General features: G+C 36.6%; 1 protein-coding gene and 1 long non-coding RNA gene across 3 annotated transcripts in view; one reads left to right on the top strand and one right to left on the bottom strand.

Moving 5' to 3' along the window:
• The window catches only part of col28a2a (collagen, type XXVIII, alpha 2a), a 63,781-nt gene that overhangs the window by 30,508 nt on the left and 19,721 nt on the right, over positions 1 to 13,552 (bottom strand). The window contains 8 exon segments of the mRNA NM_001159842.2: positions 3,018 to 3,071; positions 3,615 to 3,659; positions 3,753 to 3,797; positions 3,896 to 3,922; positions 5,109 to 5,153; positions 5,605 to 5,658; positions 10,718 to 10,777; positions 12,666 to 12,686. Of these exon segments, the coding sequence (NP_001153314.2) occupies positions 3,018 to 3,071; positions 3,615 to 3,659; positions 3,753 to 3,797; positions 3,896 to 3,922; positions 5,109 to 5,153; positions 5,605 to 5,658; positions 10,718 to 10,777; positions 12,666 to 12,686 (351 nt within the window).
• The window catches only part of LOC141376215 (uncharacterized), a 56,279-nt gene that overhangs the window by 19,040 nt on the left and 23,687 nt on the right, over positions 1 to 13,552 (top strand). The gene's annotated exons all lie outside the window — the stretch shown is intronic.

Genomic DNA, 13,552 nt, shown 5'->3' on the forward strand with positions numbered 1-13,552 from the left:
AGATGCTCTTCTGCAGACCTTGGTTGTAACAAATGGTTATTTGAGTTACTGTTGCCTTTCTATCAGCTAGAACCAGTCTGGCCATTCTCCTCTGGCTTCTGGCATCAACAAGGCATTTGCACCCACAGAACTGCCGCTCACTGGATATATTCTCTATTTTCGGACCATTCTCTGTAAACCCTAGAGATGGTTGTGCTTGAAAATCTCAATAGATCAGCAGTTTCTGAAATACTCAGACCAGCCCGTCTGACACCGAACCATGCCACGTTCAGTTACTTAAATCACCTTTCTTCTGATGCTCGGTTTGAACTGCAGCAGATCATCTTGACTATGACTACATTCCTAAATGCATTGAGTTGCTGCCATTCAATTGGCTGATTAGAAATTTAAATTTAAATTTAAACCTAATAAAGTGGCCGGTGAGTGTATAAGTCTGCAGGGCACTTTAACCTCTGAATGCTTCCTGCAGTTAAATTAAACTAGGGAAACTACTGGCAAAGCAGCAGCCCTGTCTAGAAGAATCTATTAAAGGAGATACAAAACGTGTTAAAACATGTTTATAATTGCCCCCTTTATGAGCACAAGTGCCTTAAAATGAACTAGAATGACTGCAGTCAGCGAAGACCTTCGCACTGCAGATGTAACTGTGGTCTTTTTTAAAAAAGAGACATTTTCAATTCAATTCACCTTTATTTTTATAGCACTTTTACAATGTAGATTGTGTCATGCAGCTTCACATAGAAGATCAAAATTGAATCGGTGTCAGTTCAGTTTTCAGAGTATGCTTTTTCATATCTCTAATTTCTCTTGTGAGTGCCAAAACACATAGCCTAATCTTGGTGAGTAAAGGGTTTTTAAATCATAACTAAATTTTAATTAAATCATGAATGCATAATGTAAACCGAGTATATTTGCATTATTCTTTTATTATTCAAATACCCGTCATGATTTAGAATTTATTTTAATTTAATTTGTTGGGAAAGACTTTTTTTATTGGTGTGTTGGCCAGTTTTAGGGCTAAGTGTATGTACGTTTCTTCAAAAGTCAAAAAGCCAATATGCCCTACGTTCAAGTGATTCTTATCATTTGACTGTTCCCCGGGTTCGAACTGAAATGGGGAGGCGAGCCTTCAGTCATGCTGCCCCCTCATCCTGGAATACTCATTCAGTCTGAACTAAAATTGTCTGAGCTCATCTCAATCAAATCTTTTCGCTCTATCCTTTATAACAAACAAACAACAGTCCATTTATCAAGGTCTGTGCTTTTAATATATTGTAGTGTGGTATAGCTAAATAACTAAACTGTATTTTTATATTTACTTTCTATTTATTATTATTATTATTATTATTCATTCATTCATTCATTTTCTACCGCTTTTCCGGGGCCGGGTCGTGGGGGCAGCAGAACCCCAGATGTCCCTCTCCCCAGACACTTTCTCCAGCTCCTCCGGGGGGATCCCAAGGCGTTCCCAGGCTAGCTGAGAGACATAGTCCCTCCAGCGAGTCCTGAGTCTTCCCCGAGGCCATCTCCTGGTGGGACATGCCTAGAACACCTCCCTAGGTGGGCGTTCAGGAGGCATCCGAAACAGATGCCCGAGCCACCTCAGCTGACTTTTCTCGATGTGGAGGAGCAGCGGCTCTACTCCGAGCTCCTCCTGGGTGTCAGAGCTCCTCACCCTATCCATAAGGGTGCACCCTGCCACCCTTCGAAGGAAACTCATTTCGGCCGCTTGTATCCGAGATCTTATTCTTTCGGTCATGAACCAAAGCTCATGACCATAGGTGAGAGTAAGACTGTTGATTGACTGGTAAATTGAGAGCTTTGTCTTTCGGCTGAGCTCCTTCTTCACCACAACGGACCAGCACATCGACCGCATTACTGCTGCCACTGCACCTATCCGCCTTTCAATCTCACGTTCCATCTTTCCCTCACTCGTAAAACAAAACCTCAAGATACTTGAACTCCTCCAACTGGGGTAGGGATTTTCCTCCAACCTGGAGGTGGCACACCACCTTTTTCCAGTGGAGCACCATGGCCTGGGACTTGAGGTGCTGATTTTCATCCCAGCCGCGTCACACTCGGCAGCAAACTGTCCCAGTGCATGCTGAAGATCTATGTTCGATGAAGCCATCGGAACAACATCGTCTGCAAATAACAGAGATGAAATCTTGTGGTCCTACTGTTTTAATTTTTTTCATAAGCGTGTGTTGCGGACCTCTTGGCAAGGTCACCCTTGTAAATGAGATCTCGATCTCAATGGGTTTTTATCCAGGGTCTTTACATCTACATGTATACCTAGGCCTATTTAAAGCGCTGAGATGTTAAAATGTAACAGGACTTATTTTATTTCTTTGTTCCAACTTCCAAATGGCCTATAGTCTACGTTTTTTTAATGAATAAATTGCTAAAATTCGTATAAACGTTGCATTCTTGAAAAAAGGCAAGATTGTTGTGTGCATGTGCACATTTGAATAATGTCAGTTCGGGCTTAAAAAACTGTCAATCAAAATGAACTTGTCTGGCTGAATTCTGTCGGGCCTAACTTTTAAGGCCCGTTTACAGCTCTAACTTGAACTCTGTCGTTGTGGTCAACTCCTCTCAGTGTCTCAAGTCTGCTGACGTACATGGTGAGATAACTGGACAAACTGGTAACAGCAGGAAAGCCGGCCATACGGAGGTAATTGGTCAGCTGGTTGCATGAAAAGGAACGGCGTCAGTAGCCTTGTAGTGTTCGTTTTAAACACGAAATGCGGCCATAAGTACTTCTGGCTGTATATTACGCAATTTCCGGAAACATTTTCAGAATGAGCTGATGTTGCTTAAAAAAGGTCTTTAAAAAGTTTTTTATTTTCACTCTGTAATTCCTGTACAGACTATATCCTGATATAGCACAGAAAGAAGTCCTCAGTGTGTGGGTTTTCTCATGCACTCTAACACACTGAACAGAGAACATGGAGAACAGTGCACATTTTCCAGGTGTTAGACATGATAATGGTTTGTGATTATAAGGCACAGACCTTTTTTCCCTGTGCGCCCTCCGGACCGATGTCACCCTGTGGTCCTGGTAAACCCTGCAGGGGAGACATGAAATTGTATGTTCAGCAAGCATGATTACATGCACACCAATTTGCTCATAACTAACAAAAATTAGCTTGTTGAAATAACCTGTCGCCCAGTTTATATGCAAACCAATAACCCAATCCAATGAAAAAACACCATTTATTAATAATATGTTAATTTGGAGGTAGTGATTTCCAAACAATAAATTAACATACCGTTTGTAACATCATATTTAATTTGATATATTGGGTGGGTAAAGTTGTGAAATCAAAATTTACAATGTTTATTTTACTAGCGCACATTGCTATTCTTTAGAGCGAATGATGAATTGGTGCAACGGGAATGCCAATCAGAAGGAGAAAGCCCCGCTTATTAGTCACGATTTCTCCCTCATTAGCATAGGCAGCCCTGAGTGAGAAGCATTTTTGAGTATGCTTTAAAAATCTTCTCAGTTAAACAGCACTTGGGAAATATTTTGAAAAAGTATTAAAATGAATAATAATTTTGTCGTCACCTGTAAATGTTTAAAAACAATAAATCATAATCACACCCACCTGCAGACCTCTGGACCCTTGAGTGCCAACTGGACCTTCAGGACCCTATGCGATAAGATTTTTTACAACATATACTCTTTTATTAATATTCTCTAATGATCAAGGACTGAATACAGAAATAGTGTTATGTCTACGCACTCGGTCTCCTTTGATTCCTGGAGTCCCACATTCTCCTCTTTCCCCCTGTGGACATACAAGAAAACATGATAGTAATAACAATCTCATATATTTGTGTGATTTAATAAAAATAAATAATGTGAATGGTTGCAGGAATTTAGTACCTGCTCTCCTTTGTAGCCTGGTTTCCCCTGAGATCAAAACAAAAAGACATTTATATTTTTAATGGCAATATCTCATTTATTTATAAATTCAGTTATGTAAAGTGGACGATGATATTTGATACTAATCTTTTTGTCTAGTTTAAAAAAAAAAAACGTAGTTCATAAATGCAAACTACAATTGACTAAACTTTTACGTTTCAGAAGTAAAAACCATATATGTATGTATGTATGTATGTATGTATGTATGTATGTATGTATGTATGTATGTATGTATGTATGTATGTATTTGTATATATGTATTTACTGTTTGAGTTAGTTAATTATTTTTTTAATTTATTTATTATTTTAATTTATTTATTTTATGTATTTACTTTATTTGGTTATTTTTTTAGTTATTAATTTATTTCTATTTATTAATTTATTTGTATTAATTAATTTATTTATTTATTTAGTTAATATTTTTATTTATTTTAATTTATTTAATCATTTAGTTAGTAAATTATTATTTTCATTTGTTTATTTATTTCTATTTATTTATTTACTTTATTTTATGTATTATTTATTTGGTTATTATTTTTATATTTATTTATTTATTTATTTTATTATTTTCTTTATGTATGTATTTATTTATTTATTTTTTAAAATTCTTTATTTTTATCTATTTACTTTTTATTTTGTTATTTTTATTTTGTTATTTTAGTTAATTATTGTTATTATTCATTGATTGATTTATTGTATGTTTTTTGCTATTATTTTTTATTTATTTAATTATTTAATTAATTAATTTATTTATTTAATTATTATTTTCATTTATTTAATTTAGTTAATTTACTTTAAGGAAATATTTTAATAATGTTCCAGTAAAAAAAAAAAAAAAAACTATTGTGTTATCAAAAATACAGAAAAGTGACTTGAAAATCATAAAACAGGAAGTGATATTACAATAGATCCTTTATAACCCTTATGATTAAATTGCCTGAAAAATGTGTTTTTAAAATATTTAAAATTAATTATCAATAAAGATTTTTCATACTCTTTTCATTTACTTTCAATTATAACCAGCAATATTTACCTTTAAACATAATTTCTACCAGAATTACCCTATAACATGTAGTTTTGTTGGTGTAAAATGATTTATTTTTTATGATGGTTTATTCTGAATCTGCACTAATAAATTGTATTTTTCATTCAAATAAAACTAAATATATCTCACCTCTGTACCCTCTCGACCAGGAAGTCCACTTAAACCAGCTTCACCCTAACAAGAGCACGAAACACATCTGTCATTCTGCTCAATCTGAGTAAATGCATATGACATTTAAAGCAGAAATATGAAATATAAATATACACAACATCAATCAGCATCTCAACACATTTCCCTTGTACACTCTCGGAAATAAAGCCACTAGAGCTGTCGCTGGGTTGGTACCTTTGCAAAAGTTACACATCTGTACTGAAAGGGTCCATATTAGTACCTCAAAAGCTTAAATATTTGTAGCTAAACATTTTAAGAGGAACACTTTTGTACTTTTTAGGTACTATTATGTACCCTTGAGGTATTAATAGGAATCCTTAGGTACAAATGTGTAGCTTTTAAAAAGATACCACCCCAGTGACAGCTCTCGTACCTTTATTTCTGAGAGTGTACATTCACAAATGCAAGCAGAGAGAGTGACAGAGAGACAGCTGTAGTAAGATAAAATGCTGACCTTTTGGCCTTTGGCCCCAGGTGTTCCGTCCTCACCTGGACGACCCTTCTTTCCCTGCAGGGTAAAAAAAAAAAAAAACAGGAGGAAGTGAATGAATTTTAACTCGCAATATCTGCACAACATCTGAAAAATGAGCTTATATGTCTGATTTCTAACTGTTTACTAGTCCTGTAGAGCTAACCTTTCATTCATTGGTTCATTCATTCATTCATTCATTCATTCATTCATTTATTTTTCTTCGGCTTAGTTCATTTATTCATCAGGAGTCGCCAAAGCAGAATGAACAGCGGATGCCCTTCCAGCTGCAACCCAAAAAAAAAACCCATACACACTTATTCACACACAAATACACTATGGCTAATTTAGTATTTTCACTTCAACTATACCACTTGTCTTTGGACTGTGGGGGAAACCGGAGCACCCAGAGGAAACCCACGCCAACATGGGGAGAACATGCAAACTCCACACAGAAACTGACCCAGCCGAGACTTGAACCAGCGACCTTCTTGCTGTGAGGTGACAGTGCTAACCAATGAGCCATGTATTTAGGTTTAGTACTTATTTGGTTCCATAAAAGGGGCATCACCGTGGCACAGTGGGTAGCACGATTGCCTCACAGCAAGAAGGTCATTGGTTTGAGCCCTGGCTGGGTGACTTGGCATTTCTGTGTGGAGTTTGCGTGTTCTCCCAGTGTTTCCCCACTGTTCAAAGTCATGCGGTGTATGTGAATTGAATGAGCTAAATTTTCTGTAGTGTATGTATGTGAATGCAATAGTGTATAGGTGTTTCCCAGTGTTGGGTTGCAGCTGATTTTTATATTCAATATATATATATATATATATATATATATATATATATATATATATATATATATATATATATATATATATATATATATATATATATATATATATATATAGTTTTAAATAATAACAATACTGTCTTATGTTTTTATCCTGGTTAGCTACTATTTGGGAACAGAAAACAAATCTGGCAACACATTTATGAATGTGTTTTGAGCTTCTATTTTCATTTTGGTTTCAGTACTTAAGAAGAATTGTTAGCATTTAGTAATTATATTTCAGTTTTTGTAGTTCAACTATAAATAATTGTATTTTACTTTATCTATTTATTTATGTTTATTTTTAAGTAATTATTAGGGATGGTGCGGTGGCGCAGTGGCTATCAATGTTGCGTCACAGCAAAACTGTCACTGGTTCCAGCCTCGTTGGTTTCCAAAAAAAGTCCAAAGACATGCGCTGTACAGTATGTGAAGCTAAAGTGTCCGTAGTGTATGTTTGTGTATGAGTGTATGGTTGTTTCCTAGTGATGGGTTGCAGCTGGAAGGGCATCCGCTGTGTAAAACATATGCTTGATAAGTTGGCGGTTCATTCTGCTGTGGCGATCCCTGATGTATAAAAGGACTAAACCGAAGGAAAATTAACAAACTTTAAAAAGTTTTAGAGTTTAGGTTTATTTTTCATACGTATATCTTGTGTTTTAATTTTAGTTTTAATTAATAGCAATCCTGGGTTATGTTTCTGTCTTAGCTAGCTACTATTTGGGAATAAAAATCATTTTACTTTTAGCTTTTATGTTTATTTTGGTTTTAGTAATAGAATTATTGTTAGTAATTCAGTAATTCTATTTGAGATTAGTAATTTTGTTATTTAAACTGTGAATAATATAATTTTACTTGTCATATAATAAATATTTAAATATTAAATATTTCATGAATTAATTTATTTTATTTTAAGAGTTCACTGGTCAATTGGCTTGTAAGGGGGTCTGAGATCAGGTAGGTCTAAAGAACTCCACCTGGTAAAGGAGGAAAAGGGGTAGATGGGGTGGACGGGGGAGATTATTTAAAAATGAAGTTTAATAGGCTATTTACTGTAAGTTTGGATTCATCTGATTGGTTTATTAATGATTGCAGATAAGAGACCAGCCGCGATCAATCATATCACATGCTCCTCTCGAAATTAGTTTATTAAATTTAAAGTTCATGCATTATGGCTTGGCAAGTAGATGTTTTTTAAGTGTTAACCTAACATAATTTTTGTACTGTTATAATATTTCTTAATCTTTTTAATTAGCTTTATTTTATTGCATTTATTTTTTACTTAATTTTCATTTTAGTCGTTAAGGCAATGAAATAAGGTTTGTTTAATAATGTAAAGCTTATGTTTATCCTACACTGCAAAATCAGGTCGTTATTTTACTTTACGAAAAACTGAGTGAACCCATTGTAACTTGGAAATGTTGAAGTGACTTTTATAATTATCCTTATAAATACAGTTCATTTATTTAATATTAAGGCAACATGTTTACTCATTTTTATTAAGTAAAGTCAACTAATTGCTTTGTGCAGTGTACTATTTGGGAACAAAACCAAATCTGGCTTCGCTTTTATTATTGAACTATGGTTTTAGTAATTGACTAATTGTAAGTAATTTAATAATTATATTTCAGTTTTAGCCATTTTAGGATTTCCTCTGGCTGCCAGCCCATTATTGGTTAAACCTTTTCCCCCAAGTTCACGCATAATAGTTTAACAAGTGGATGTTTTTATTATTATTTTTTTTAATCAAACTTAATCCAGTGTTAAGTACTAATAAAGTGTTTATACCATGCCATGCAAGGTATACATGGGATAATAATGTGGAGTTTGTAAAATCAGTTAATTCAGTAGCTGGTCAGCAATAACTGCTTCTGTCAGAGTTCAGCTAATGAGAGCAATTACCGTGGCCTGTAATTGACACTCATGGGAATGTGAGGAATCTCTAAGAGGTGAAAGCACCTGGATAATGATGGTTAGGCGTCTGTCACTAAACAAATGACTTTAACATGATCCTCCCTTCCACACCAGGGCCAGAAATGAACTTTTCCATTGGGCTGGAACTTTTCATCTCATAGTATTTAAGGGCAATGCCAATGCTAAGTATATCTGTGTTGTCTTTTAAAGCCGTTGTGACATCTACAATTACAATGTTCATATTCTTTAGGTCAGGAGTGCCCAAACTCTCTCCTGGAGGGCTGGTGTCCTGCATATTTTAATTCCAACTCCAATTAAACACACCTGAACCAGCTAATCAAGCTCTTTCTTGGCATGCAAAAATCAGATCTTTGTGTGAAGGAAGTTGTAGCTAAAGAATGCAGGACACCGGCCCTCCATGACTGAGCTTGGACACCCCTGCTTTAAGTGAACAATTAGTCAATTTAATCCACTGGTAAAAGGGTCAATCAAAGTCCAAGCATTTGCTTCTGCGTTTGGAGGGGCGGTCCTTTCTGATGCGGACAGTTTGACATCTTTAAAAACAGTATTTTTAACCACGCCCCTCTTACCGTTAGTTTGCTATGGGAGAATGATGCAACAAAATAAAGCCCCGCCTCCTACTCAATATTCAGTTCCAGTTGGAAGCACATCAATGTACTGAAATAAAAGTCTCCGCAACTTGTGTTTTACTTTAAAGGCAAATATTTTATTTAAATGAAACAATTCGCTTCATTCAATTTTAGCAATTAAAGTAATTGTGGACCTATTTCAATTCGAGTCATTTAATGTTGATTGTCAGTCAGGTATTTGTATTTTTCTATAGTGGTGCATTTTTAGGCACTTTATTGTTATTAAAATCAGTCCACTGTAAATGCTGACAGTAATACAATATAAAAATAGCTCTATAAATTTGCTGGGTTGTTTTAACATTGGATCAAATTTAGTCAAACAAATCCACTGGGTTAAAAATCATAATTTAAATTTAACTGCAAAAAATTAACCCAATGTTGGGTTTGTCGATATTTGACCATATTAATAACCCAGCATTTACAGTGCATTTTATTAATGCATTACTAGCAGTTTTTACATAAAACATTTTATCCAATGAATCTGAACTTGTTCAGTACGTTTTAATTCTTTGATATATTTTATTTATATCAAGTAGAAACTCTGAAGATCAGATTATTTGGCATGCAGAAAAACCTCCTCTGTTCATTCATTCATTCACTGTCCTTTGGCTGAGTCCCGTCTTTATCAGGGGTCGCTACCATGGAATGAAGTGAACCGCCAATTATCCCGGCAAATGTTTTAAGCAGAGGATGCCCTTCCAGCCGCAACTTAGTACTGAGAAACACCCATGCACTCTTTCATTTACATCCAAATACATTACAGTCAATTTAGTTTATTCAATTCACCTACATGTATAGCACATGTCTTTGGACTGTGGGGGAAACCAAAGCACCCGGAGGAAACTCACGCCAACAAGGGGAGAACATGCAAACTCCTCACAGAAATGCCAACAGACCTAGCTGGGACTTGAACCAGCGACCTCTTTGCTGTAAGGCAACAGTGCTAACCGCTAAGCCACCGTGCCACCCAAACCTCCACTATTTGCAAGTAAAAGAATACAGTTAAAGTATCACAATACGTACAGTTTAAGGCTAAATTATTAGCCCTCATGTGAAATTTGTATATGTTTTTCAAACATTTCACAAGTGATGTTTTTTTTTGTTTGACTGTAATGAAAAAATGTTTATTTCTCTTATTGAACTAGTAAAATATTATGTACTGTCATCATGGCAAAGACAAAAAAAAAAAAACCTAGTTATTAAAACTATTACTGTATGTTTTCAAATGTGTTAAAATCTCTACGTTAAACAGCCCTTGGGAAGTATCCAAAAAAGAATACAAATTTCACAGGAGGGCTAATCATTTTTTCTTCCATACATTTGATTGTGTCTGTTAACTCATTGGCAGGTGTGCATGTGGTAAAGCGTAAATTCTGGACACTTAAGTGTTTTGAACGTCAAGGTTCTTCAGTCACAACCTGCAATTAGATTCTCTTCACTTTCAACAGACTAAAGCGTTTTCTTTTTTTTGTGGAATCTTATTTAGTGTTTTCCCCTAGGTAGTGCTGAGGGGTCCTGACAAAGACGATAATTATCCTGACTTTTACAAAGCAGAGCAGTTATCCGAAATGTCAGAATCGTGTCTTCCCTACTGTTGACATTCCTCAAAGCAATCCAAACTTCTTAGGAAGAGGAGGAAAAAAATGTGCCTTTGGGCTCGTGTGGAAACGGTGCCATGTTGAAGGACGTTTAATGTGAAAATACTTACCGCTGGGCCACTGGGTCCTCGCTCGCCCTTCTCACATACACACTTCTGAGACAGAGGACACTGAATATGGACAAAAGAGTAATGGAAACATCTTATTTTAGACATGTTGTAGTGTGAGGAAAATAAGAATTCTGGCATAAAAAACATTGTTACTTTATTGAATAACCAAAAATAACATCTTGGTATTGGGGATTTATAAGGACTCTCCATAGGCGTACTGTATTTTATACAGTGAAGACCACTTATATATGGCCTTACCTCTCCCCTACCCCTAAACCCAACCATCATAGGAACATATAGCACATTATAATTTCAAAAACCCCTTTAGGCAGGATTTTTAGGCATTTTGAATTACAAGGACACAAGGCATGTTGTCCTAAACCACCTATATAGAGGATAACTAGGTCATACACATGTTATACAAATGAATGTCCTTGTAAACCACCAAAACCAGTACACACACAGCATGGTTCTTCTACTTTCATTTTTCCATTACGGGGCACCACGCCAAAATTGATCCCTCCACGGCTACATTACATCTTTTCATTCAAAACATTCAGTCGTGCTTTTGTTTTTTTTTAATAGCGGGTGATAAACGCACCATTACGCATTAAAAGGTTAGTGAATTATAACTTTTCTGTAATCGTAGTAGTGCTGTGCGTCATTTGTTTAACCCTTTAAGGTTACGTGCTGACTGACTGACTGGCTGACTGACAGCGTGATGCGTGAGTCCAGCAAACACAACGTATAGCCGTTTCACTTTACTTCAGAATGCATTAATGCCGCTCTGTAGGACTATTGGAGACATTCATAAATATTCCTAGCATATCTAATAAATGTTGGAGACATACTCGCTACATAAACGCTCTAAATCGCACTTCAGCAGCGTTTATTTGAGAGCGCACAAGAAGATCTGCGCTTGACCAGCGTATATTTGAGGGAGTGCAAGAAGTTTTGTGCATGAGCAGAGGAAATCAGCACGCAAGCAAAGAGATTCACATGCTCGTAGGCATATTACATAAATGCGATCTCGACTTGTAATACTGCGCTCAAGACATGTGTCATTAAAATAACGCCATAGGTAGTTGGTAGATCTGTGTAAAAAAGGCCTGCCGCCACAGCTGGAAAAAATCCCAGAGGAAATACTGCACAGGCTTGTATATATGGTTTACAAGAACACTCGATAGTCAAAATGTATTTTATGCAGTACAAACCACTTATTTATGGCCTTACCCCACTCTTAAGGCTGATTTATACTTCTGCGTCAAACGTCGGCGTATGCTACGGCGCTGACGCATAGCCCTTCGCCGTGGCCATCGCCGTCACTGACGTGCACCTCTCAAAAAATGTAACTACACGTCGCAACGACGCGTAGCGTAAGCTCTGTGATTGGTCGGCTTGGTAGCGCTGACGAGTCTGGGCGGGACCGAGAGCCACGCGAATGGCGCGAGCGATTGTTTACAAGTGTGGAGTCCCGTGTAGGAGCTCCGGATGGAAAGTTTTGTTTTGTGTTTACCTCATAGTTAAAGTTGTTGCACGTCCGCCGGTTCCTGTCTCAAAATGAGCGAGTTTGAGCCACTTGTACATCCCGATAGTGTTCAGGAAAAGCAAAAAAGCAGAGAAGAAACTCGACACAGAGGAACATTAACATCTCACTGCCCACTAGCGTTTCGGAAGTGTTAATGCAGACCGACAGAGACAGAGCGCAGAAGTATAAATGCACAGCCACGCGCGTTGCATGCGCCGTGGGTTACGCCGGTCACTTGACGCAGAAGTATAAATCAGGCTTTACCCCTAAACCCAACCATCGTAGGATACATGTAACCATTTTTGTATGTCAATAGACCCCATTAGGTATGATTTAAATTATGAGGACGCAAGGCATGTCCTTGTAAACCATCTTACTTGAGTTCAACTAGGTCATGATATTTTATTATTATTTACTTACCCCATCGTTTGCCAGCTGAGCCTGTGTAGAGATAACAACAAGAAAAAAAATGAGATTCTGTCCAAACCATAGCTGGTACATTAAATCAGAAAACATAATTGTTGCTATTTGGCAAGCCTTTCATTTATGTGGTTTTTCCTAAACATTATATCAGCCCGTATACATTCTGCAAATCTCCCCAGAGCAACGATAAATGTGATTAAAGGAAGCATTATCATTTAACATGCTGAGTCCTGCTCTACGCTGGAATAATATCAAAGCGTTTCTGCTCAAATGAGACAGATGAAACCTCCTTTAAATACATATCAGCGCAACGATAGGAACGACAACAAAGGGTGATGGAATATATGTACTCAGATGCACGTCAGAAAAGCCACAGCAGGACGTGTTTACTCTAATTATACTAAAAGAAGTGAGGAAAGGCTAATCGTCAGGAGTCTCAAAACATGCACTAGAAAACACAATATAATTATTTTTTCTCGTGTGTTTAAAGGGCCATGAAACTCCCCTCTTTCGGTTCAAGTCTACCTCAAAATGTTTTTCCAAAAATGCTCTGAGATGGCCGTGGAGCTCTGAGAGCAGAGGGAGGAGTGGGCATGGCCATCGGAGCAGAGTAGAAAACAGGGGAGCGAACAACTGTTGTCAGTTGGCTCACAAAATGAGACAAAAATCTTAAGGAGACCCATGATATTATAGTTTACAAAGTTAAAACGCAAAGAAATAAACAGTAATTTAATGCCCTGCTACATTTGTTGTAATGTAATTTCATATACACATAACCACAGTTTGTTATATCATTATAAGGATACAAATGAGTGAATCCCCGGGTCTGAATGCAGACACAGTGGACAGCAATGCAGCAGATCACTTGCATGGTCTATTCCAAC

The sequence above is a fragment of the Danio rerio genome, chromosome 9, assembly GCF_049306965.1.
Source record: "Danio rerio strain Tuebingen ecotype United States chromosome 9, GRCz12tu, whole genome shotgun sequence".
Classification (NCBI taxonomy): domain Eukaryota; kingdom Metazoa; phylum Chordata; class Actinopteri; order Cypriniformes; family Danionidae; genus Danio; species Danio rerio.